Here is a 23,652-nt window from a genome sequence, read left to right on the forward strand (position 1 = left end):
TAGCACGGGAGATGAGTGCAATTGTCTGACGGTTTGCACATTCTTTAGTACTACCCTTCTTGGAGATTGGAATGATGATTGACCTTTTCCAGTCCTGTGGCCACTGCTGTGTCTTTCAGATCTGCTGACATATTGAAAGTGACACCTTGATGGCATCATCCTTTAGGGTTTTGAATAGTTCTACTGGAATTCCATCACATCGACTAACTTTATTAACAGCAGTGCTTCCTAAGGCCCACTTGACTTTGTTCTCCCCCAAATCTGGCCCTGGGTGGCTGACCACAGCATTGGAGTCATACAATTCATGTGGATCTTTTTTGTACATTTCTTCCATGTATCCTTTCCATCACTCTTGATTTCTCCAGCATCTACTAAGTCTCTACCATTTATGTCTTTTATTGTGCCCATCTTTAGGCAAAATGTTCCCTTGATATCTCCAATTTTCCTCAAGAGATCTCCAGTCTTTCCCCTTCTGTCGTTTTCTTCTAGTATCATACACTGTTAATTGAAGAAGACCTTTTTGTCTCTTCATGCTGTTTTTTTGGAAATCTTCGTTTAGTTGGATACACCTTTCCCTTTCTCCTTTGCTTTTCGCTTCTCTTCTTTCTTTAGCTATTTCTAAGGTCTCCTCAGATAACCACTTTGCCTTCTTGCTTTTCTTTTTCTTTGGCATGGCTTTGTTTGCTCCTTCCTTTACAATATTATGGGCCTCCATCCATAGTTCTTCAGGCATACTATTTACAAATTCTAATCCCTTGAATGTATTCACTACCTCCACTGAATTTTCACAGAGGATTTTATTTAAGTCATACTCGACTTGCCTATTGATTTTCCCTGCTTTCTTTAGTTTAATCCTGAATTTTGTTATGAGAAGCTGATGATCTGAGTCATAGTCAGCTCCAGGTCTTGTTTTTCCTGACTGTATACAGCTTCTCCATCTTCGGCTACAAAGAATGTAATCAATTTGATTTCAGTATTGGCCATTTGGTAATGTCCATGTGTAAAGTCATCTCTTGTGTTGCTGAAAAAGTGTATTTGCTATGACCAGTGCATTCTCTTGGCAGAATTCAGTTAGCCTTTGCCCTGCTTCATTTTGTTTGCCAAGGCCAAACTTGGCCTGTTCCTCCAGATATCTCTTGACTTCCTACTTTTGCATTTCAATACCCAGTGATGAATAGAATATCCTTTTCGGTGTTAGTTCTAGGAGGTCTTCTAGGTCTTCATAGAACTGATCAGTTTCTTCAGCATAGGTGGTAGGGGTATAGACTTGGATTACTGTGATGTTGAATTGCTTGCCTTGGAAACGAACCAAGATCATTGTGTCATTTCTGAGGTTGCACCCAAAATGCAACCCAAAAAAGTATTGCATTTCAGACTCTTTTGTTGATTATGAGGATTACTCCATTTCTTCTATGGGATTCTTGCCCACAGTCGTAGATATTAAATATATTTAATAGTAGAATTAAATTCACCCATTCCCATCCATTTTAATTCACTGATTCCTAAGATGTTGATGTTTATTCTTACCATCTCCTGTTTGACCACGTCCAATTAACCTTGATTCATGGACCTAGCATTCCAGGTTCCTACGCAATACTGTTCTTTGCAGCATCGGATTTTACTTTCATCAACTGACAACAACCACAACTGAGGGTCATTTCCTCTTTGATCCAGCCGCTTCATTCTTCCTGGGACTATTAGTAGTTCTCCTCCGCTCTTCCCCAGTAGCTTACTGGACACCGTCAGACCTGGGGGACTCATCTTTTGGTGTCATATCTCTTTGTCCTTTTATACAGTTCATGAGGTTCTCACAGCAAGTATACTGGGGTGGCATGCCATTCCTTCCTCCAGTGGATTACATTTCTATAACTTTATTTTTCTTTCTTTCTTTGTTTTGGGTTGTGCTCGGTCTTTGTTGCTGCAGGGGCTTTTTTCTGCCTGTAGTGAGCGGGGCCACTGTCTCGTGGTGGTGCACTGGCTTCTCACGGCAGTGGCTTCCCTTGTTGAGGAGCACAGGCTCTAGGCTGCACGGGCTTCAGCGGTTGCGGCTCCCAGGCTCCAGAGCACTGGCTCAGTAGTTAAGTAAGGTACATGGGCTTAGTTGCTCCGCAGCATGTGGGATCTTCCCAGAGATATTGAACCCATGGCTCCTGCACTGGCAGGCGAATTTTTACCACTGAGCCACCACGGAAGCCCTGAATTAATTTTTATTATGAATGAGGATGAGTATTTTTTCTTATGTTTAAAGGATATTTATATTTAGTTTCTTTTTTTTTGTGTGTGTGTGTGTAATAAAGTTTTATTAAAGTATAAAGGAGATAGAGAAAGCTTCTGACATAGGCATCAGAAGGGGGCAAAAGAGTACCCCCCTATATTTAGTTTCTATTTGTACGTTTCTATGGAGTTGATGGTCTTTTAATTATTGTTCTATAGGAGCTTTTTACATATTATACTCAACGCCTTTGTAAAAATCAGGTTTACTGAAGTATAAATTACACACAATAAGGTTCACCTTTTAGTGGACCTGTCCCTTTCATGTGGAAGGCCTTCTAGCTGGGGGTTTGACATACTTGGTGCTTTGAAGTACTTATTTGAAGAAATCAACATACACAGGCAGTGTGCTCAATGGGAAGAGTGAAAATAGTGGACTCTGACTATCAGGATTCAAATACCTGTCTTTGCCAGGTATTAAGTAGGTGTTCTGTTTGGAAAACATCACCTCTTTGGGTATGAGTTTCCTTAATACCAAAAACCTTCAAAATCAGATCCCATCAGATAATATAATGGAAGCACACTGTTTAGTGATGACAGAGTCTAGGTGCTTAGTAAATATTAGCTTCCCCTTTCTCCAGTCAAAGCCAAGTCTCTAAAAACAACATGCCCAGGGGTGGCAGAATGGAGGGTGTGTGTATGTGTGAGACTCTGAACCACGACCTCAGGTTCTGCTGGGGTATTAAGCCACAAAGAGGCCACTTAAGTTTCTGCTTCCAGTTTTCCAGTTTGGCATCCCTCGAGTCAGAGTGAAGGCTTCCTGTGCTAATAAAATGGGCTCACAGGGAAATATCATATTTGTCTGAGGGAGGACATTTCATGAGTGAGTAATAACCCCATTTTAATAAGGAGCTACTCAGAACGACCCAGCCAAACCCGTTCTTCTGCCTTGGTGGTTAGAGCCCAACCCAGCTCCTTCCTGATACCACGGCTTGTTAGTCCGACAGCCTTCAATTAATGAAGAGGTTCAAAAGAATAACATGTCTCTTGGTCCCTAGGACTTTGGGCTTTTCTATTCCTCAGAAATGATCTTTGTTTACTGTGAGGGAAGCAAGACAATTACAGAGGAATTAGTAAATAATTATTTATATCTTACTCCGCCAGATGACAATGGATGGACGGGGTCTGCTGCCGTCCCGTAGGCGGCAGGTGGGCACCCTCACTGTCGTCCTAATGTTGTTCTCACTTGCCCAGGATAGGTGGCAAAAAACCTTGTCTCCACTAATTGGCCTTGGAAAGCAGGAGATTGCCCATATCCTAGTTGATTTTCTTAGGGGAAACACACTGACTGAAACTGCCCACCATGGCCAGGTACCATAGTAACCATTAGTGTTAGTTATTTTATGATAGAAGGTCCCTGTAAGGAACATGGAACTAACAAGCCACCACCAACCAGAATAATTTGGGAAAGGTCAAAAGGAGATGCTACGTGTCTTACCACCTCCCAGAATTCTTCTTGTTGGTATTCACCCTGGCTGAGCAATGTGTGCGCCACCAGGAAGGACCCTGAGTCAGAGTGACTGGCCAGAGAAGACCTGGAAACTAATCCAGTCACTATAAAACCCAAAACTGCAAGCCACGTGGCAGGGCAGTCCTCTGGGTTCCCATACCCTCCTGCTCTCCGCTCGGGCACCCCTTTCCAATAAAGTCTCTTGCTTTGTCAGCGTGTGTGTCCCCTTGGACAATTCATTTCCGAGTGTTAGACAAGAGCTCCCTTTGGAGCCCTGGAAAGGGTCTCCCTTTCTGCAACAATTTCATTTGCAGGGTAGAGTGGGCTAAAGATAGGGTGAGATCCTCAGAAACTGCCCCTCCCACCAGTTGTATTTACACCTATCTGGGGAGCCTGCTGTGAACTTCCATAACTGGGGCCCTATGTTCTGCTGTTGTTTCCAAATAAAAGACCAAGTTTTATTGCAGCCAATTAAGCTGACTGTGCTCTTTTCTCCATGGGGTCCTGGTGTGCAATGGCTGCAAACAGCAGCCTCTTTGGTAGTGTATGTAGTCTGTTGCCTGTATGGGTTGCCATTCATGATGAGCTGCTGTCTGTAATCAGGCTCCAGGAAGGTGAGTGTGGTGCCTTTGGAAAGCTTGGGGCACAGTGGCCAGGGTCCACATTGGCCAAATCATAATGTCCACCCCCACCAAGCTGCAGAACAAGCAGCATGTGACTGACGCCCTCCACAGTCAGTTCAGTCGCTCAGTCATGTCTGACTCTTTGCCACCCCATGGACTGCAGCATGCCAGGTTTCCCTGGCCATTACCAACCCCCAGAGCTTGCTCAGACTCATGTCTATCGAGTTGGTGATGTCATCCAACCATCTCATCCTCTGTCATCCTCTTCTCCTCCTGTCTTCAATCTTTCCCAACATCAGGGTCTTTTCCAAAGAGTCAGTTCTTTGCATCAGGTGGCCAAAGTATTGGAGTTTCAGCTTCAGCATCAGTCCTTCCAATGAATATTCAGGACTGATTTCCTTTAGGATTGACTGGTTTGATCTCCTTAGGCCAAGTTCAAATTCCCTGATTGCCAGAAGACCCGAATCTCTAAGAAGTGGGGACTTACTAAATGTAATGGGGATGAATTTGAAAACATGGCAGAAAAGTGGCTCATCCCAGATGGCTGTGGGGTCAAATACATCCCTAATCATGGCCCCCTGGACAGATTGGGGGCCCTGCACTCCTGATAACCTTGGTGCTGTCCCCTCCTTACTCATGCCCACCAATAAAGCCTACTTTCCTATCCAAAAAAAGAAATCAAGTTGTAGCTTTCTGAGTCCACTTAACTGTAATGAGGTCTCAGTTCAAAGAGAAGTTAAGGGGCAAGGTCACAAGGGTAGACCTTCCCCAGTGAGGCGTCTATGGACGTACAGCTCAAAGTGCACAGGCAAGTCCACCTCCAGGGTTCTCTCTTTCCCCTGTGCTTCGGGGCCCTGGGGTCTGGCAGTGGAACAAAGAATTGCAGGTTGTGAAGAGTGCTTAGTAGGAGACTCAGCAGCCAGTGAGGGTTGCAAGGTAAAGTTGAGGTCCCTCACTGGAGGGAGAGGGAAAATACCTCTGAGTTCCACGGGTCATCTCTTCTGTGACTCAGAAGTGGCCTGGAAGGATTTCTGGATGTGGAATTCATGAGCTCTGAGGTTTTAGTACCCTTTCTTATTACTGACAGCGCCAGCACTGTCCATCAATTGCTGTAGGCTTACCACGTACTCAGTGCTTTATGAAAATTATCTCATTCACTCCTCACAGCCATAACCCTATGAAGTAAGTACTATTACTGTCCCCATTTTACAGATGAAGAAATGGAGACAAAGAAAGGTCAAGCAACTTCCCCAAAGTCAAAGCAATAAGCAATTTGGATTTAGAAGTTGTGTTCATTACCACTACACCATACTACTTCTGCATGAATATTCATATACCATATAATGCTATAATTACATGTTGAAGTCTTATCCCCTATTTTAAACTTGATGGTGGCACAGTGTGTTATTTATTTCCTTGTTGATAGTGGACAATACAGACCTGAACACCACGTGGGTGCTCACTGAATGTTTCTTGAATAAATATTGAATAACTGAATATTACCTACTGTGGCTTAGCATGGGAGTGGGAGAGAGGGGAGGGGAGGTATAGGTTGCTAAGTTACTAATGACTCTAGTCCTCTGGTAGTGAAAGTGGAAATTACCATCTTAAATTGGCATTTCTTCCATGTGGGCTTTGCAAACTGGCCTAGATATGACTAACAGTGGCAGCTATACATACCATTTTTGGCCCAGAATGCTTCCTTGTACTTCTTTGAAAAAAGTGTTTCCCCAACTCTTTGAATCTTCCTCCCTCACTCCCTGCAGTTTGAGTGGCCCTGTTATTCATTTATTTAAGGCTGTACTGGGTCTTGGTTGTTGCATGTGGGCTTTCTCTAGTTGTGGCGAGTGGGGGCCGCCCTTCGTTATGGTCTGCAGGCTTCTCATCACAGTGGCTTCTCTTGTAGTAGAGAACAAGCTCTAGAGCATGTGGGCTTTAGAGTTCAAACTTGTAAAAGGAAGGCTCCTTAACCCAATAATTCCAGTTCGAGAAATTTACCCTACAAATATACTTGGATATGTAGCATTTAACCATGTATGGCAGCATCCTGTAATAGCCAGACAGGAAACAATTTATGTTTATCAATTTGTTGTTGTTATTCAGTCACAAAGTTATATTTGACCCTTTGTGACCTCATGGACTGTACTATGCCAGGTCCCTCTGTCCTTCACTGTCTCCTGGAGTTCATGCCCATTGAGTCAGTGACGCTATCTAACCATCTCATCCTCTGCCACCCCCTTCTTCTATTGCCTATAATCTCTCCCAGCATCAGAGTCTTTTCCAATGAGACAGCTCTTCACATCAGGTGGTCAAAGTATTGGAGCTTCAGCTTCAGCATTAGTCTTTCCAATGCATATTCAGGGCTGATTTCCTTTAGGATTGACTGGTTTGATCTCCCTGCAGTCCAAGGGACTCTCAAGAGTCTTCTCCTGCACTGCAATTCGAAAGCATCCATTCTTCAGTGCTCAGCCTTCTTTATGGTCCAGCTGTCACATCCGTACATGACCACTGGAGAAACCATAGCTTTGACTATATGGACTTTTGTTGGCAAAATGATGTCTCTGCTTTTTAATATGCTGTCTAGGTTTGTCATAGCTTTCCTTCCAAGGAGGAGGCGTCTTTTAATTTCATGGCTGCAGTCACTGTCTGCAGTGATTTTGGAGTCCAAGAAAATAAAATGTTCATCAATAGAGGATTTAATAAATTGAGGTACATTCATACATGAAATACTATGTCTGTGCTCAGTCACTTCATTCACGTTCAACTCTTTGCAGCCCCATGGGCTGCAGCCCACTAGACTCCCCTATCCACATGATTCTCCGGGCAAGAATACTGGAGTGGATTGCCATGTTCTCTTCACAATGAAATACTGTGCATTTTAAAAATAGAAACAGGAAACATATTTTATGTTTGCACATGCATAGTCTATCTCTGGAAGGACATGCAAGAAACTGGTAAGGGGGGTGTGCCTGGGGAGTATACTCTTTTGTGGTTTTCTAATTTCACATCATATGGTGGCTCAAACGGTAAAGAATTTGCCTGCAATGCAGGAGACCCAGGTTCAATCCCTGTGTTGGGAACATCCCTTGGAGAAGGAAATGGAAACCCACTCCAGTGCTCTTGCTTGGAGAATTCCATGGACAGAGGAGCGTGGCAGGCTACAGTCCATGGAAGTGCCAAGAGTCGAACATGACTGAGCGACTAACTTGCACATTTGTGTTATTACCTATTCAAAATTAAATAAGTAAAATTCATTTTAAGTGTGAAATAAACTTAAGAAAAATCGAAAACCATGGATGTATTATAAAGTAGTTTGCAAACATTGTGAGTTTTTAAAAAATATCACACAAAGAGTTCAAGCACATTTCAAGCTCACTTGGAATTTTCCTCAAAGATCTAGGGGAATGAGGGTAACAAATGAGCTCTAAAAGTGTGAAAAGCAGCCCTTTATAAGATAATAGGGCCATAGGCAAGCTGTGAGGGAGATAACCCCTTGGAACTAACGGTTGATAGTGGAAAAGAATTTCCAGACACAGAGTAACTCAGAAAGGAGTGAGCTTATTGAAAGCAAAGAATGGAGATAACCTGGGTACTTTGAGCACAGTGGGCCGACCTCCTGACAGACCAGGGAGAGTCGAAGGGACACTGTAAGGACAGTGGGCCGGCTCAAGGGAGAGTCAATGCTTTTCTTGGGTTGGAAGCCAATTTTTATAGTCTCAAGACAAAGAAAGTTCCAACTGGAAGGGTAGCATTAGGTTAGGGTGCCACAGGGTGAGTACTGGGATAGGCATTTTTGCCTAATACGGGGTCAAGGAGCTGGCCATTAAGGATCAGGGGCGCTTTTGGCAATGGTTACAGTGGGGTTCAGTCAGTTCTGTAAGTGACCTTGGAGATGGGGCCCATATCTGTGGCTTTGGTACAAGGCCTCAGACCTGTGATCTTGGGACAGGACTCCACAGTAAGGTCATTCTCTGAGTTCTGAAAGAGGTCACTCTAAGCATTGATCTTCTGGGTATGACTTGTTTGCTGTGTCGGGTCTTGGTTTCGGTGTGTGAGTTCTGGAGCACGGGGGCTCAGCAGCTGTGGCGCCCGAGCTCTCCAGTGTGGCACGCAGGCTTCACTGCATGTGGAATCTCAGTTCCCCCACCAGGGATCGAACCCGTGCCTTCTGCATTGGAAGGTGAATTCTTAACCACTGGAACAGCAGGCAAGTCCCAACTCTAAGTATTTAAAACTGAGAATTAGTTTAGGTAGATGTTGGCAGGGATAAAAAGGGAAACAGAGAACAGTGAAGTAACCAAAGATGAGCAATAGCAAGCAGTTACTGCCACCCTTAAACTGAGAGGCAGAAGGTCATGGAGTCATGGGGCTGGGATCATCTGCTAAAAGTTGGAGCCAAAGAGATAGGAGGAGAGAGCTTGAGGTTTGGGGGTGGGGATGGATCCTTTAGTTTGGGGACAGGATGAGGGTGGGGATACTCTGGCTTCTTCCTTGATCCAGCCCATCTCCAGAAGTGTCTACCATTGATGGGGCCCAGCAACTCAGTGTGGTGCCCAGTCAGCCCAGGAGTCCAGGACATGTAGCCTTTCCTTATGTGGTCAGCCCCCCACTGCCACGCTGAAAAGAGCTGAGGATGAGCAGGAATGGATTTGAGGGTAGAACTGGCCCAGGATCAGGACAGAGAGGAAGGAGGAAGAAAATCAAAACATAACTCATGAATCTTTCCCTTCAAGAATAATCAACTCAGGCTGTTTGGATGAAGGTGGGTTAGTAGCACTGTAACATTAAGGCCTAGACAGTTTCCCCAAAATGTTCTTTCTAGCTGGTTTGGCCAAACTAAGATCTAACCCTGGACCACACACTACATCTGGTTGCTATGTCTCTCAAAAATATTTTAATGTAGAAAGACACTATTTTTTAACTTAAAAAGGCCAGTTGTTCTATACAGAATGTACCACCTTCTGAATCTGTTCACTGCCTTTTGCTTTACTTTAGATCCTCTTGCCTATCCTACTACATACTTTATTAGACCCAGGTTAAGTATTTTTGGTAAAATTATATAATAGTTGATGGTGTCTATTAATGTTAGCCTCTGATCAGGAAACACATAATAGTTGATTGTTCCACACTAATGATGGTAAAATGAAGCACTGTACTAGGGGTGGTGAAAGCCTGACAACTTCACTGAGCAGTTAACTTTAAAGACCAGAAAATAATTTTTGTGGTATATTTAACCTTGTTAAAGCTCAGTTTCCTCATCTGAAATATGAATAACAGTGTTGTTGAATAGATTAAATAAGTAATACATTTAAACTGTGAATGAAAAATGTTGCTTGCCATATCAACAAACAAAAGAAGCGCCATCAAGCCAGCAGCCACTGTAGGCACTCTCAGTGTGAACACTGAGTGGTTTCAGGGTAGAGGAAGGCAGGCTACTGGCCCTAGATAGTTAAGATGCGTATCAGAGGAATAATTTCAGCATGTCCAGACTCTTGCCTCTTCCCATACATAGAAAAGTGATAAATTCATTAACTTGAGGTGTCTGGTTTTCTTTAATTACTTTCGATTTTTCTTTGCAAAACTCCTATATATTCTGGCTTCTCCCTTACTTCTTCCAAGCAGTCCCTCAGAGGCTGTCTCCTGGGTTAAAGCTCTCAGTTTTGTCCAATAAATAAAACATAACTCCCAATTTTAAGGCTGTGTTTTTTTTCAGTCAACAAAAGCACTTAGGACATAGTCAACTTTCAAATAAAGCAACAATTATAATTATTTTGGTTGCAACTGCACCATTGATGACTATGGAGCAAAAGCAGCAAGAGCTTCTCCTTCCAGTTCCTAACACTATTTCCGTTTTCTGAAAGAAGGGTCAAGTCATTTCCGAGTCTGATACACCAGGCAGAAAGTTTGGCCCTGTTACTAGAACAGGTTATACCTATGGACAACCTTTTTTTTTTTGCCAGATGCTTGGCTCAGTTCCCCTACCAGCAATTGAACCAGGGCCATGGCAGTGAAAGCCCAGAATCCTAACCACTAGGCCACCAGGGAATTCCCTGGACAAGGGACTTTTTTTGTTTTTTGTTTTCCAGTGTGTACCAGAAAAACCTGCTAGACAATTTCTAAAAGAGTTGTAACACTGGACAAGTGACGTCTAATAGTTTCCTCCTATGTAAAGATAACTTTCACTTGTGGAGGGCTTAGTATGCACACTGCAGTGAATTCTGTACAAACATTTCCACATCTAATTCATCCTGACTCCACAAGTAAGAACTATTATCCATATTTTGCAGATGAGGAAATTGAGGTTCAGAAAGTAATAATAAATACACTTATATGCTGCTGCATTATAAGTAGTACATGCAGCATAGCTAAGAAGCAGCGACCGGATTTGAAACTGGGGATTCTGCCTTCTCCGGGGGTTAATGAGCTCACAAAGAGACGGTATATAAACCGGCTTGCGCCTGGGTTTCTTGCTTTAAGAAACCTATCATTTCTCAGTTGTCACTTTGTCAGGAAACTTTCTCTTATTCCAAACTGGACTCTTTCATGCTTCATTTCCTCCCTCATTGTATTGCACTTGGCCCCATCTAACCCACTACCTACTAACTTTATTGTCTTCCCCAACTCGAATATCAACTCCACGAGGGCAAGGATCTTTGCCTGTTTAGTTCACTGCTGTCTTCTCAGCATTTATACCAGAATGAACATACTTCCGGGAAGATCGAGAATCTCGGCTTCGAGATAGACCACTGAACCTCTCGCCGCGACTCTTGGTACCCCCACTTTCCACCCGCATTTAGGTGAAGGGACGAGCAGGACAAGCCCCGCCCCTCTCCCCGCCCACGACGAAGTTACCGCCTGCGCAACGCAGCTGGAGGATTGGATGACTGGGATTGGATTTTTCTGAAGTCGCGTTTTACTCGTCACTTCCGCTGCGTCGGCCCTGACTGAACGCGTCACTTCCAGGCGGCGCGGAACGGAGTTGCTAACGGCCTGTGGAGCAACATGCCTAAGTGAGTGAGGGCCTGTACTTGGGTGTTCGCGGCCACGGTTACTTTTTGTCTCCCTGCGGGGGAACGCTGAGCGGGCTCTGGCTCCGGTAGCCTCTAGGGGAGCGAGCGGGTCAGGGGAAGGACGGACGACCCGGATTTCTCGTTACTCCTTTTCGAGTGCGGAGGTCGACTCCGCAGAGGCAGCCAAAAAGCCTAACTTGTGTCAGAACGTTTTGTTTGAGGTCTTCATATAGTGAATAGGTCTTTTACTTTATTTTATATTTCAGCTTCAGTGAATAGCAGCTCTGATGGGCATCTGTTAACTGGTTGTCATCTTCTCTTTTTTTCTTTACCTCCCCCCCTTTTTCCAGATTTTATTGTGACTACTGCGACACATACCTCACCCATGACTCTGTAAGTAGTGTTTCTTTTCAGTTTCAAAAAACCTTATGCCTGCCATTTGCAACAACGTGGATAGACAGAGAGTATTATGCTTAGTGAAATAAGGTTGTCAAAGAAGCATACTCTTTTTTATCACTTATACGTGGAACCAAAAAAATGAAGCAAAACGGATGTGTATAACAAACAGACTCACTGATACAGAGAAAAGCTAGTGGTTACCAGTAAGGAGACAGAAGTGGGGAGAGGCAAGATAGGATAAGGGATTAAGAGTTTTAAACTACTATGTATAAGATAGATAATTGTACAACTGAAGGGAAATATCGCCATTATTTTGTAACTTGAAATTTATTTGTAAATTGTATGGCCTGTGAATTACAGCTCAATAAAACTGTTACTTTTTTTTTTTTAATGAAAGGAAACCTAAGCAAAGCCTTGTATGTAATAAATTAGATTTAAAAATTTTTTTGTAATTTCTGCTTTTCATCTCGCTAAGGTTTAAGGGCTACTGCTTGAAGAAACTACTTGGGGTGTTTGTTTTCCACCCTTCCTGTAACTGTATTTATAATTCAAAGTTATATCTTCCATCAGTCAGTGTTTTCAGTGGAGATCCACAATAGTAAAAGCTTTATTTAGCAAGTTTAAAGATGAAGAAAAAAGTCTGTGACAAGTAAAACCTCTAGGAAAATGTCCTGAGGTTCTAATATTTGTTTGTGTCAAGGCTCTCAAGTGTTTGACTGACTAAACTGGAAAGAAATGCCTACATTTTGAGGAGAGTATTTTGATTAAAAAAAGAATTAACAGATAATAACAACAACTAAGATTGAATATTGTGTGTCAGGCAGTGTTCCACATGCTTTACAGTGTCATTTTGTTTAATGCTCATGATAATCCTATGAAGTTAGTATTATCTCCCATTTTACAGAGAGGGAAGCTGAAGTAGTGTGGAAAAATAATTGGATGTTAGAAAACCATTAAGTTGTATAGAGGTGGAAGATGAGCCAAGCAGTCTAACTCCAAAGCTTCTATGCCATCAGCTCTCAAATTTTTCATTTCACGGTCCCTTTACACTCTTAGGAATTACTGGATGGTAGGTTAAATGATTTATCTCCATTAAAATTTTCTGTATTTGAGGTTACTTAAAAATATTAATTCATTTAAGGTAAGGACAGCAGAAGTAACACTTTAAAAGTGAAAAATAGCTATTTTCCAAAACAAAAAATTTAGTGTGAAGAATGGCATTTTAACCTTTTTGGAGTCTTCTGTAACATCTGACTTAATTGTCTTCTACTTTAAATCTGTCACACTTTGTTTTGGTTGAAGTATATGAGGAATCCAACTTCACATGTATGTAGGATCTAGGAGTACTTTAATACTGTTTTGAGACATTTGTGGATATTTAATATTCTTGTATTACTGCACCAAAACTCAACACATAGTTAGTTGCAGTTTGGAATCTAAACCATGTCAAGTGCTCTTAACATTAAAACTCACTGGTCTGTCTTGCACTTTGAATGGTGTCTGTGAGCCACACCTTGAGAATTGCAGCTCTCAAGTTTTTTAATCAGAGAACTGATTAAACTGAAACTCAATCATGATGCCATCATGAATAGTAGCTGCAAGAAGTTAATTGATTTCTCTGTTGTCATTTCATTTGGAATTCTAACATATGGTCAGCTGTAATTCAGCATTAATAGATTTGTGGAATATGTATTTCTTCCTCCTAAAGAAATAATAGTTGTAAGTATTATATTATTAAAGATTGGAGGAGCCCTCTCAGTCATTTGGTATTAGTAGTAGCTTGCCTACAGAGCTCTGTCTTTTTTGTTTTGTTTTTGTATCCCTAACCCCCTCTCTAGGTCAAACCCTTCGTTGTAATTTTCTGAAGTTTGTGTGGGACGCTATGCCTTTCTACCATTTTCCAGTGCTATTTTGTCATATACTCACTCTGCTTGCTAATGCTAGAACTCAGAAACTGGAAAAATCTCTCTTTATAATAAATACCTCTTTATAAGACATGTCAGGAATCCCTATAATACTGTTTTTCTAACATGATACCTTGTGAAAATAAGTTTCCACGGTGACTGAAGCAGTCCCTGTGGTGGACTTTGAAATGTATAGAAGGTTCAGTGCTTTTTGCTGGTTCTTAGGCATGATTTTGTTATTAGGCTTAAGGCATCATTGTGGTATTAGTGTAAGCAGTGACTGGGAGACAGGGAATGGTATTAATATTTTGAGATATACACCAGTTTCTGAGATACACACAGTTTCTGCTCATGTGACAGTGGTCATATCTGCTACGGCTGAAGCAATCACGTGAAGGGAGGTAAGAGGGAGGAAGGCAGTCATGAGGTGCATCTGAATGCGATCTGGATTCCAGGCCTTGGTTTGCTACTTACCATGTGTTTTGAGACACATCTTTAGGCATAAATAGAAGATGATAACCTTGTGGTTTTTAAAATCAATTTTATTGAATTACATATATTCAGTTAAATGCATATATTTTAAGTGTACAGTTTGATGATTTGTCAGATGATTACAGCTTGCTGTATGCATAAAGACATAGAACATTTCCGTCACTCCAGAAGGTTCTCCTGTGCTTTTTTGTAGTGAGTCCCTGTGCACCCCGACCCTGACTGATCTGGCTTTTATGACTAAAGATCATTATTACTGATTTTAAACTTTATATGAATGGAGGCTTAGATACTCTGTATGTTTGATTTCTTTTGCTCAGCATGGTTTTGAGATTTGTCTGTATTGCATATATCAGCAGTTCATTCTTTCTGATTGGTATTTCACTGTATTGTGCACCTGTGGTCTTATGGAGATTGAGGCACTACTTGTAAAGTACGTAGCATGGTGTCTGGCATGTAGTAAAAGTTAAATAAGTGTTAACTTAAAAGGTTAAGTGTGTGAAGTTTCTTATGTCAGTTTTATCTCAGGAAAACTGTTAGATGAGCTAAAGGTCTGTGAGGGATTCACATAGAATCTATATTCTAGACCTATGGTCCTTTATTTTATTTTTTTTTTTAAATTTTTTTATTAGTGGGAGGCTAATTACTTCACTTTTTTTTTTCTTTTTTTTCTTTTCTTATTTTATTTTTTAATAAATTAAAAAAAATAAAATTAATAAAATATAAATAAAAAATAAATAATAATTTTAAATTTAGAAAAAATTTAAATTTCTAAAAAAAATTTTTTCTTTAAAAAAAAATTATATTAATAAAAAAAATTTATTTTTTAAAACCCACTGAAATGTTGTGAAGTAACTATGGTCCTTTAAAAGACCATATTTCCATAAACTGTTATTTAAATGTATGTAAGCTATATTGATTTTCCATAGAATAACCTAAGAAAGGGCACTAAAATGATACTGTGTTTTAAATCAGTGGATTGCAAACCTTTTCTTCACATGCCAGATTTTAATTATTTTAGGTTTGTGGGCCATACGGTCTCTGTTGCAGTTACTCAGCTTTGCTGTTGTGGAGAGAAGACGTAGACTCTCCATAGACAAAGTCAGGTAGCTGGGCCCTGGTTTAGATAACACATGCAGTAGGTAAATTACCACCGTACATCGCTGGAAAATGTTTTTAGTGATGCTTTGGCACCCAGCTAAAGCTGTCAAAGGTAGTGAGGCTACCTACAAAAAGGTAAGGCTTCAGAAAATTTCTGGTTTCGGATTGTTTGTTTCTTTGACTGATAACTACGTTTTTGTTTTACAGCCATCTGTGAGAAAGACACACTGCAGTGGTAGGAAGCACAAAGAGAATGTGAAAGACTACTATCAGAAATGGATGGAAGAGCAGGCTCAGAGCCTCATTGACAAAACCAGTACGTTGCAGTCTCCTGTTCTGGTGGGGTAGAATGGTCCCATTCTTTCTTGTCCCTGTGTCTCTGTTGTTTTTCAGAGAAGCAGCTCATTCTGAATGATAAATAGGATCATTCTGATGTGCTGAATAAAAGAAGTGGAAGGTCGTTGGTTTCCTGGGGATATAGGAAAACATTAATATTAATTTTTGACATTAGAGCAATCAGATATTGGTTAGACTAGGAAGTTGGGTAGAGAAGAATGAGTAGTCTAATGCTTCTCTTGATGTGGACCAGATTTTGTAGCAAATTTATAATCTCCTTTATTGTGATTTGTAATTTTTAGATTGGTTTTCCTATTACAGTGTGAAAAGGTAGAGGTGAGCTTGTAGTTCTCTTTGAAGAGACTTATTCTTCCTGTCCTGACAAAGATAACTGGTCACAAAGGAAGTAACTGATATGACAGAATAGTCTGGGTATGGTTTGGACTCTTGCTGTACATGCTATACTCGTTTTGTTTAATTAGGAACATTTTTGTTGTTTGGGGTGGTAAGGTACAAAGCACTGCCAGAAAGAGATACTGTATTTTTATGTTTGATCATCCTAATGTATCTGAAACATGGCCTTTTCTAATTGTTCATCGTACCCACAGCTGGCAGGCAAATGTGGACTTTGATCATGGTGTGTTTTTTTTTTTTTTTTTTTTAAAGCAAGACTGTCATGAAAAATTTTAAGCTCAGGAGAAGGAGAACTTTAAAGAAAGAACCTCCTGTGACTGCCACGCCTGTATCATTCAGCTGCAGCATTGTCTTGTTTATACCAAAGTTGTCTAACGTAGCACTGTTGATATTTGGGGCCTGATCGTTCTTTGTCAGGGGCTCTTCACGCACTGTAGGCTGTTCATCAGCACCTCCGACCTATACCCAGTAGCCGCCTGTAGCAGTTTCCAGTATCTCCATGCGCTGCCTGGTGTCCCTACAGGGACAAAACTGCCCCTTGTTGAGAGCCACCAGATACCTTCATCTACTTCCTTTCCCCTCCTGGATTATTATGGGACAAATCTCAGAAATTATCTCATCTGGGAAAAAATTGTAAGGATGAGTAAATGTTGTTGATGAAAAACTTTTAGAGGAGAAGAAGTGAGCCCTTGGGGATGGACTTGATGTTCATGGTTGTGTTGAGTCCGCTACTGAGCCAGTGACATTGCCACTCCCTCTTCAGTCTTTGCAGGCTGTCCTGCACAGGATGTGGGAAGTGTCCTGGTTGGAAAAGCCTTTATTGGGGGATATGATCCCTTAGAGAGAACAGGCTCTTTGGGGGCTTGTGAATAGCTATTCATAAATCTCTACTCAGGGTCATTTTTTGCATCTGGTCTTCGTGAATTATCAGTGATCTCCTTGAGTGATTTGACCTCCTTTGCACTAGTGAGGGTGGAGTGGAATGGGGGCGTGTCTGGGCTGCAGACTGCACTGACTTGAGAAAGTCATATTCAAGAATAGACTTTATGCATGTGTATTTTAGTGTTTATTTATGACTGTTTTCCAAATATAAACAGTCTTCAGTTTCTCTTGTTTTCATTTGGCCTCATGTTATCTGAGAGAAAAATTAAACGGTAATTGTATCGGACATTTTTTTAAAGATCATAATCTCCTTCAGAGCAGGCCCTTGGCTTTGAATTTGAAATCTTTGTTTCTTTAACATCTCTTAGCTTAGTACATTAATTTCAAAACTGGTGAACCAAAATGGTGTATTGTTTTGATGCAGGAGAGCATATATAGGAAGGACTGAAATTTTACAAAGCCTGGCCGCTGGGCACTTATCACACATTTTTCAAATTAAACTGAACAGCTTAAATTGAGTATAAACTGCATCTGCAGATTAGAGATGACTGCTTCTCATCAGTAAAACATTTATAGGTGGGAGGTTTTCACTCACAGTTAATTAGTCTCTCATAGTTATTTAGCCATAGGAATGCTGATGAAATAAAACTTGGTTAAAAAACCCAGATCAGTAAACCAGTTAATTGCAGTTTTAGCTGGTGAGTATTTAAAGTTGAGTTTGACCATGGTGTTGTAATGCTAGATGAAAGATTTTTAGAGTGAAATAATGGGACCTTTAAAGATTGTAAAGAACGTGGTTATTTTAGTAATTAAATGGGTTGTTGAATTCTTATTCACTGTTGTTTTTATTTACTCTCTCCAAAGCTGCTGCATTTCAACAGGGAAAGATACCTCCTACTCCATTCTCTGCTCCTCCTCCTGCAGGGGCAATGATCCCACCTCCCCCCAGTCTCCGTAAGTTTGTAAAGTTTTTACCTTATTAGGTGTAACTGGGAAGATTATCCTTGATGTGGTGAGATTCTCTCACAGTAGGCTTTCAGATGCTCACCAGATGAATGTTGTTGTTGTTCAGTCACCCAGTCATGTCCGACCCTTTGTGACCCCGTGGACTGCGGCACGCCAGGCTTCCCTGTCCCTCACCATCTCCCGGAGTTTGCCCAAGTTCATGTCCGTTGCATCGGTGAATATATAGACAGTAATAGATGACAGCTTCAGTGGTATAATTTCTGAAATATCTTTAGAGTTACATTCTTATTGCACTATTACTAGGTCTCAAGTGGGTCTGAGACAGATACAATGGATAGCTCTGAATGTACCTGTGATTATGAGCTGATGTATAAAGAGGTATTGCCAAGGTATTAAATTATTTACTGCTATGAATGCAACACTGGAGGACTGAAACAGCTGATAAACTCCTCAGTCTCTCCCAAATTTGTAACCCATCTAACACCAATATATATACCTTGAGAAAGACAAAAATTGCATAGTTAGGAGTGGGTCAAAGGATTCTTCTGTTCGGGAAGGTTTGTTGTTTCTGCAGAACAGACAGGTGGAGATAGAATAACTAGGCCTAAATTCTTTGTCCTTCCTGTAAGGGTTCAGATTGAAATTGAACTCAGAGACCTAAATTCAGTCCTGTAAGTAATCATGGATATAAACACAGAGAAGCAGGCTAGACCGTTAGTGACCCACCAGCCCCTTCTTGGAATCTTGCCATCCTGGGACCTGATCAGGCTCACAGCAGCTTAAGGTCATCTCTCTCCCTAGTCTGTCCCAGCTGGCTGGCACTCAGCTCCATTATTCTTAACAGTAGAATAGGCAGTGGTATGAATGTACGTAATTAACCTCACCATTTTCTTATTGTTGGATATGTAAGAAACATACGTATGTTTCTCATGTAAGTTGTTCCAGATTGTTGCTGCTGTAAAAGAGTCAGGAATATCTCTGCATATATGTTACATATTTCCAAAGACTCTTTTAAACCTAGGTTTTGAATTAAAAAAAAAAAAGACCTGAAATTGAAATGAGATACTTGTCGCTTAAGATTATCAATTTTTGTTTTTTAATAGAGTATAGAGTTTAAAATTTAAAACTGTTGGAATTTAATTTGGGAAACTTATCTTCACTTTACACTTCTGTTTGGGAAGGCTCGTTTCTAGTCATAACATAATTAAAGTTTTGTAGCCAGCTATTATAAAACAAATCATAAAAAATTACAGAATTATTGCAGAATTTGGGCCAGGTCATGAAGCCCTATTTCATTAAAAAGAGAAACTGTTAATATGCAAGAACATCTCAGTCTGAGGCCCATTTTTTATTTCAGCGGGTCCTCCTCGCCCTGGGATGATGCCTGCACCTCACATGGGGGGCCCTCCCATGATGCCGATGATGGGCCCCCCTCCTCCTGGGATGATGCCAGTGGGGCCTGGTAAGTTTGGGTCTCTTTCCTTCTTGGATGCTCCATTGTGTTCTAGCTTTTGATTTAAATAGAATTCTTAATTAGCTGTCTAAATGTACTGCAACAAATTACATTTGGTGAATCTGTGATAGTAAAAAGAAGTACTTTGTTTATCAGTGTGATTGGATGGTATCCAAAGACTTTGTGCACCTGAAAGGAAGATAAGACTGCCTCTTTTTTTCTTCTCCTCTGACCCTCTGGTTTACCTGCCCCTCCTGACTTTTGGCTGATTATAGTGAGGAGAAGGGTAGATACATACTTAGGCTGCTGCTTTCCTCAGTTTTGTTTTGGAGCAGAACTGCCCCCCTATTGCTAATTTTAATCTTTCAGGTTAAGTGGGTTAATTAGTAATTATGAAAAAGGTCTTAGGCCTGGTAGTTTTTTATTCAGAAGGGGGGAAAAAAAACTTATACCTCAAACATTTGATTTTAACATAAACATAAATGTACATTGATTTGTAGTTTTCTGATATGCGGTCAGGGCCTTTGCTTTGAGAATAAATCTACTGACTGGAACATCATATGTTTCTTGCATAAACCAGTAAGCCACACTCATAATGCATCCTTTACCAACTTTAGTTTCATTTTTCTTTGAAGTGGTTAGAGACCTTGTGAGGCAGTTTAGTTCCTATTTTTTATGATCTTCTCGCCTACCAAATTTGTGAGTACATTGGGCGGATGATTTGCCTGAGTCTTTCTTAGTAATCAGCGTAGTTTTTACAGAAACAGTTCTTTTTCTGTATTTGTATTTCATTGGTTTGCAGAATAAATTATTTAATTAGAGTACATACAACTGACATAAGAAGCCTACACCCCAACTGTTAAGACAATATAGTAGCTTCCTGGTTAGAAGCAATCAGTATGCTTGATGTGGGTGTCATTTAGGGGGGGAAAGTTTAGATAAGGAAAATTTCTGCCTTACTGGCTTGTAAATCCAGAACACAGTCTAAGTGATTTGGATGTCTTTTACATTCTTAAATTGGGGTCACAAATTCAGATTCCTAGAGGGGTTAGGGATGTGAATTGGCAAATGCTTTGACTCATGTAAAGTAAGCTTCTAGAACTCAGTATCCATGTGTGCTTGACGTTTGAGAATACAGGCGTGGTGTTGCTAGTTTGCCTGAGTATTTTGTTGTTATTTTTAGCCAGGATAAAATAATAAAGTATGGCATTTCACTAAAAATAATTGAGTAGTTGGGGAGTGGGCAGGGATAAGAATGGGTGGGGATGAGATAAAGTTGACTACGGGTGGATAATTGTTGAAGCTGGTTGATGGGTACATGGATGTTCATTATATTCTTTTACTCTGCTTGTGTATGTTTGAACATTTCCACAATAAAAAGATGTAAAAAGAAAAAAAAAAAAAGATGTAAAGAGGAATACTTGATAGTTACAAGACATATTAGTTGCCATTGCTGACAACTAATTAAGGTTTAATGCACTATGGAGACCGAAGTAAACAAGTGTTCAGGGGCCTCATTTAGTCTTTGGCCTAGATCAGTTTCTTCTAAGAAACTGATACAGGTTATGCTGAATACAGGTTAGGTTATGGAGGGAGTCTTAATAAGATATTTAGAAGTTTAATATTTTCTGTTTCTGCTGAAATTTATCTTAAAGTAAATTCTGTACCTGTTGGATTTTGTGTTTTTGCATATATTTGTGTTTTGCTTTTTGTGATAAGGCTATATTCAACTTTAAATATAGTTTTCTCTTGAATCATTATAAGCCTTTAATCAAAATAATTTAGTTGAAAATAAATAATTAGGTAAAATCTGATATTTAAAAAGAAGCTACGTAACATGAAAATTATGAGGCATAATAATATAATTAATATCGTGAACCCAACACCCAGCTGAGAAAGTGGAACATTACCAGTCCATGAAGCTGCCTGTGTTCCTTCCCAACCCTCACCTGTCTGCTTGCCCTCCCTTCCCTGGCTCATTTATTTGGCTGGTATTAATTATATTGATGGGACACTTAAAAAAAAATTCATTTATAGTTTCTGAAATGCATTAGAAAAATCAGATTTGTGTGTGTGTGCTAATTGTTATAAATCACATTATTGCCTATTATTTTTCTTGACTTGAGCTAAGTATGGTTACTAACAGGTTCTCAGCATGGGCCTCCTGCTCACCTTTCCTACAACTCCGAACAAACGCTTAGTGGTAAGATTGTCCTCTGTGCCTGTGTACATTCATGAACTAGCTCCTGGTTATATGGTGGATAGAAGTGATTAAAAGAGCTGACTGAGTAACATGTGACTTAGCTGAGAATTTCCCTGAGTGAGAAAAAAGGTCAATTTAGGGAACTGGTCCCTGGTGATTTCTGGAAAGCAATCTATTAATAGTTTCCCCCTTACTATCATTAGATCATGATTCCCATATGGTTCTTGTGTTGACCTTTTTGTTTTTTGTTTGAGAATGTCTAAGTAATTTACAGATGTGATGGATTTGTTGCATTTCTTCTGTCAAGTATGTCTTTTTTCCAGCATTTTGCAGGGGGGGCTACTTTTTTGTCTTTAATTGAAGTCCCATCAAGCTCTCATAAGTAGTATTTTTGACTCTCTTTTTTTCTTTTTTTGTTTTGCCTGCAGCTCCTGGAATGAGGCCGCCTATGGGAGGCCACATGCCAATGATGCCCGGGCCCCCAATGATGAGACCTCCTGCCCGTCCCATGATGGTGCCCACCCGGCCAGGAATGACCCGACCAGACAGATAAGGAGATTGGGGAGCCTCTTTATATCAGTTTTATATTACTTGTACTTCACCAGGAGATCATGGTGCTGTGACTCGGGGTGTTTTCTAATTGCATGACAAGGAAAACTTGTTCCCCCTTTCTATCAGAGAGAGTAGTTTTGGAGGGAAGTAGTGGGACAGAAGAAACAATTTTCATTTGTATTGTGAAATGTGAAAATAAAATTGTCAACTCTTTTAGTTAAAAATGTGTTCCCTTTTTTCTCCCTTCTGTGTTCTTTTTGTATTATAACAGAGATTCCTGTTATCTTTCTCTAGCTCATTCTCCCTTCAGCATGCCCTCTGCCTGACATTGTTTCCCTTAGCTGTAGAGTGGGTCCCTGTGGGGTCCCTTGTCTTTATTTAGTAAAGTTCGCTTGTGCAAAAACTGGTAAATCCAACACTTGTAGAGCTTTTGTCGATTAAAATAATAAAGAGCACCTGGTTAATTTTTCACATTAATAATACTTTGTGTAGTAAGTGGACAAGTTTAATTTAAAAGAAGCATAAACTTCTTTTATGCTGAAGTAGGGAAAAAGGCTTCACAGAGAGTGCATGTCAGCTTGCCAAGAACTGCCTTAACCTCAGCTTCTCCTTCACTCAGCTCCTCTTTTTCTTGGGCTTCATATAGAAAATTCTCTATTAGTAATAGAAAACTTAGGCAGATTTTCATTGTGCAGAAGGTGTCTTGAGAACGTCATTTGTTATGTCACCAGGCTATAAAAGGAGGATATTTTCAGGGAGGCATCTAGAAAGTAAGCCATTGCCACTGTCCAGCTTAGTGTAAAATCTAAACTCCTGTTTCATATTACAAGTGGGAGTAAACATTGTTAAAACCTCCGGGGAGGGCAGTTTGGCAGTATCACTCAGAATTACAGTACTTGTGTCCTTTGACTTAGCGTTTCCAAGTTCAGGGAACAGATTTAACCTATAGATAGACTTGTATGAAATGACATGTGTACAAGATTATAGCAAAAAACTGGAAATCACACTGGTGTCTGATGAGAGGGGACTGATCATAGATGTTAACATCCACATTGTGGCACATTCCGTGCATGTTGAAATAGAATAAGGAAGTTCTGAACCGACAGGGAAAGATTTCCAAGATACACATTGTCCCGAATCTTGGTTTGTTCACATAACAATGTCTTGTTTGCTGCTGTCCTTTTGTAAAGGAAATACCTGTATATGCCTGTGTGTGCTTAAAGGATCCCTGGAAGCACAGTTCAGCAACTGGAAATACTGGTTGACTGTAAAAAGTAAAAGAATGGCTAGGGGACAGGGATGAATGAGAAAGGTTTGCCGCTTTTTTGTATCTGTTGGATTTTGAATCATTCTCTATTGAAAAAAGCCACCTTTGCCATGTGAGGCTATTGTTAAATGTGATGCTATGGCAGAGGGTGCCCTAAACCAACAGTTTACAAACTGGCTGGTGATCAGAATTACAGAAGACCTTTCCCAAAGTAAAGATTCCAGATTTGGGGACTTGGTGGCCCAGTGGACTGCCCCTTCCAGTGCAGGGGCGCAGGTTGAAGCCCTGGTCAGGCAGCTGAGATCCACATGCCTTGTGGCCAAAAAATCAAA

General features: G+C 40.6%; 1 protein-coding gene and 2 non-coding genes across 3 annotated transcripts; 2 read left to right on the plus strand and 1 right to left on the minus strand.

Moving 5' to 3' along the window:
* The first annotated feature begins 4,182 nt into the window (after positions 1 to 4,182).
* LOC122430208 lies at positions 4,183 to 4,315 on the plus strand. Its single transcript, XR_006266287.1, has one exon. It is a non-coding gene; the product is annotated as a small nucleolar RNA SNORA70 (small nucleolar RNA).
* A 6,102-nt stretch (positions 4,316 to 10,417) lies between these two features.
* LOC122430203 lies at positions 10,418 to 10,480 on the minus strand. Its single transcript, XR_006266282.1, has one exon. It is a non-coding gene; the product is annotated as a U7 small nuclear RNA (small nuclear RNA).
* A 782-nt stretch (positions 10,481 to 11,262) lies between these two features.
* Positions 11,263 to 22,277, plus strand: SNRPC (small nuclear ribonucleoprotein polypeptide C). Its single transcript, XM_043450553.1, has 6 exons — positions 11,263 to 11,354; positions 11,705 to 11,747; positions 15,455 to 15,563; positions 17,744 to 17,833; positions 19,203 to 19,307; positions 21,930 to 22,277. Exons 1-6 carry the CDS (start codon positions 11,347 to 11,349, stop codon positions 22,052 to 22,054), a joined length of 480 nt encoding a protein of 159 aa, XP_043306488.1. The 5' UTR covers positions 11,263 to 11,346; the 3' UTR covers positions 22,055 to 22,277.
* Positions 22,278 to 23,652: the final 1,375 nt, after the last annotated feature.

The sequence above is a fragment of the Cervus canadensis genome, chromosome 28, assembly GCF_019320065.1.
Source record: "Cervus canadensis isolate Bull #8, Minnesota chromosome 28, ASM1932006v1, whole genome shotgun sequence".
NCBI classification, from domain to species: Eukaryota; Metazoa; Chordata; class Mammalia; order Artiodactyla; family Cervidae; genus Cervus; species Cervus canadensis.

Coding starts and splice junctions, on each gene's coding strand:
- SNRPC (XM_043450553.1), top strand. Junction 11,748..15,454: donor CATACCTCACCCATGACTCT/GTAAGTAGTGTT, acceptor TTTGTTTTACAG/CCATCTGTGAGAAAGACACA. Junction 19,308..21,929: donor GATGATGCCAGTGGGGCCTG/GTAAGTTTGGGT, acceptor TTTTGCCTGCAG/CTCCTGGAATGAGGCCGCCT.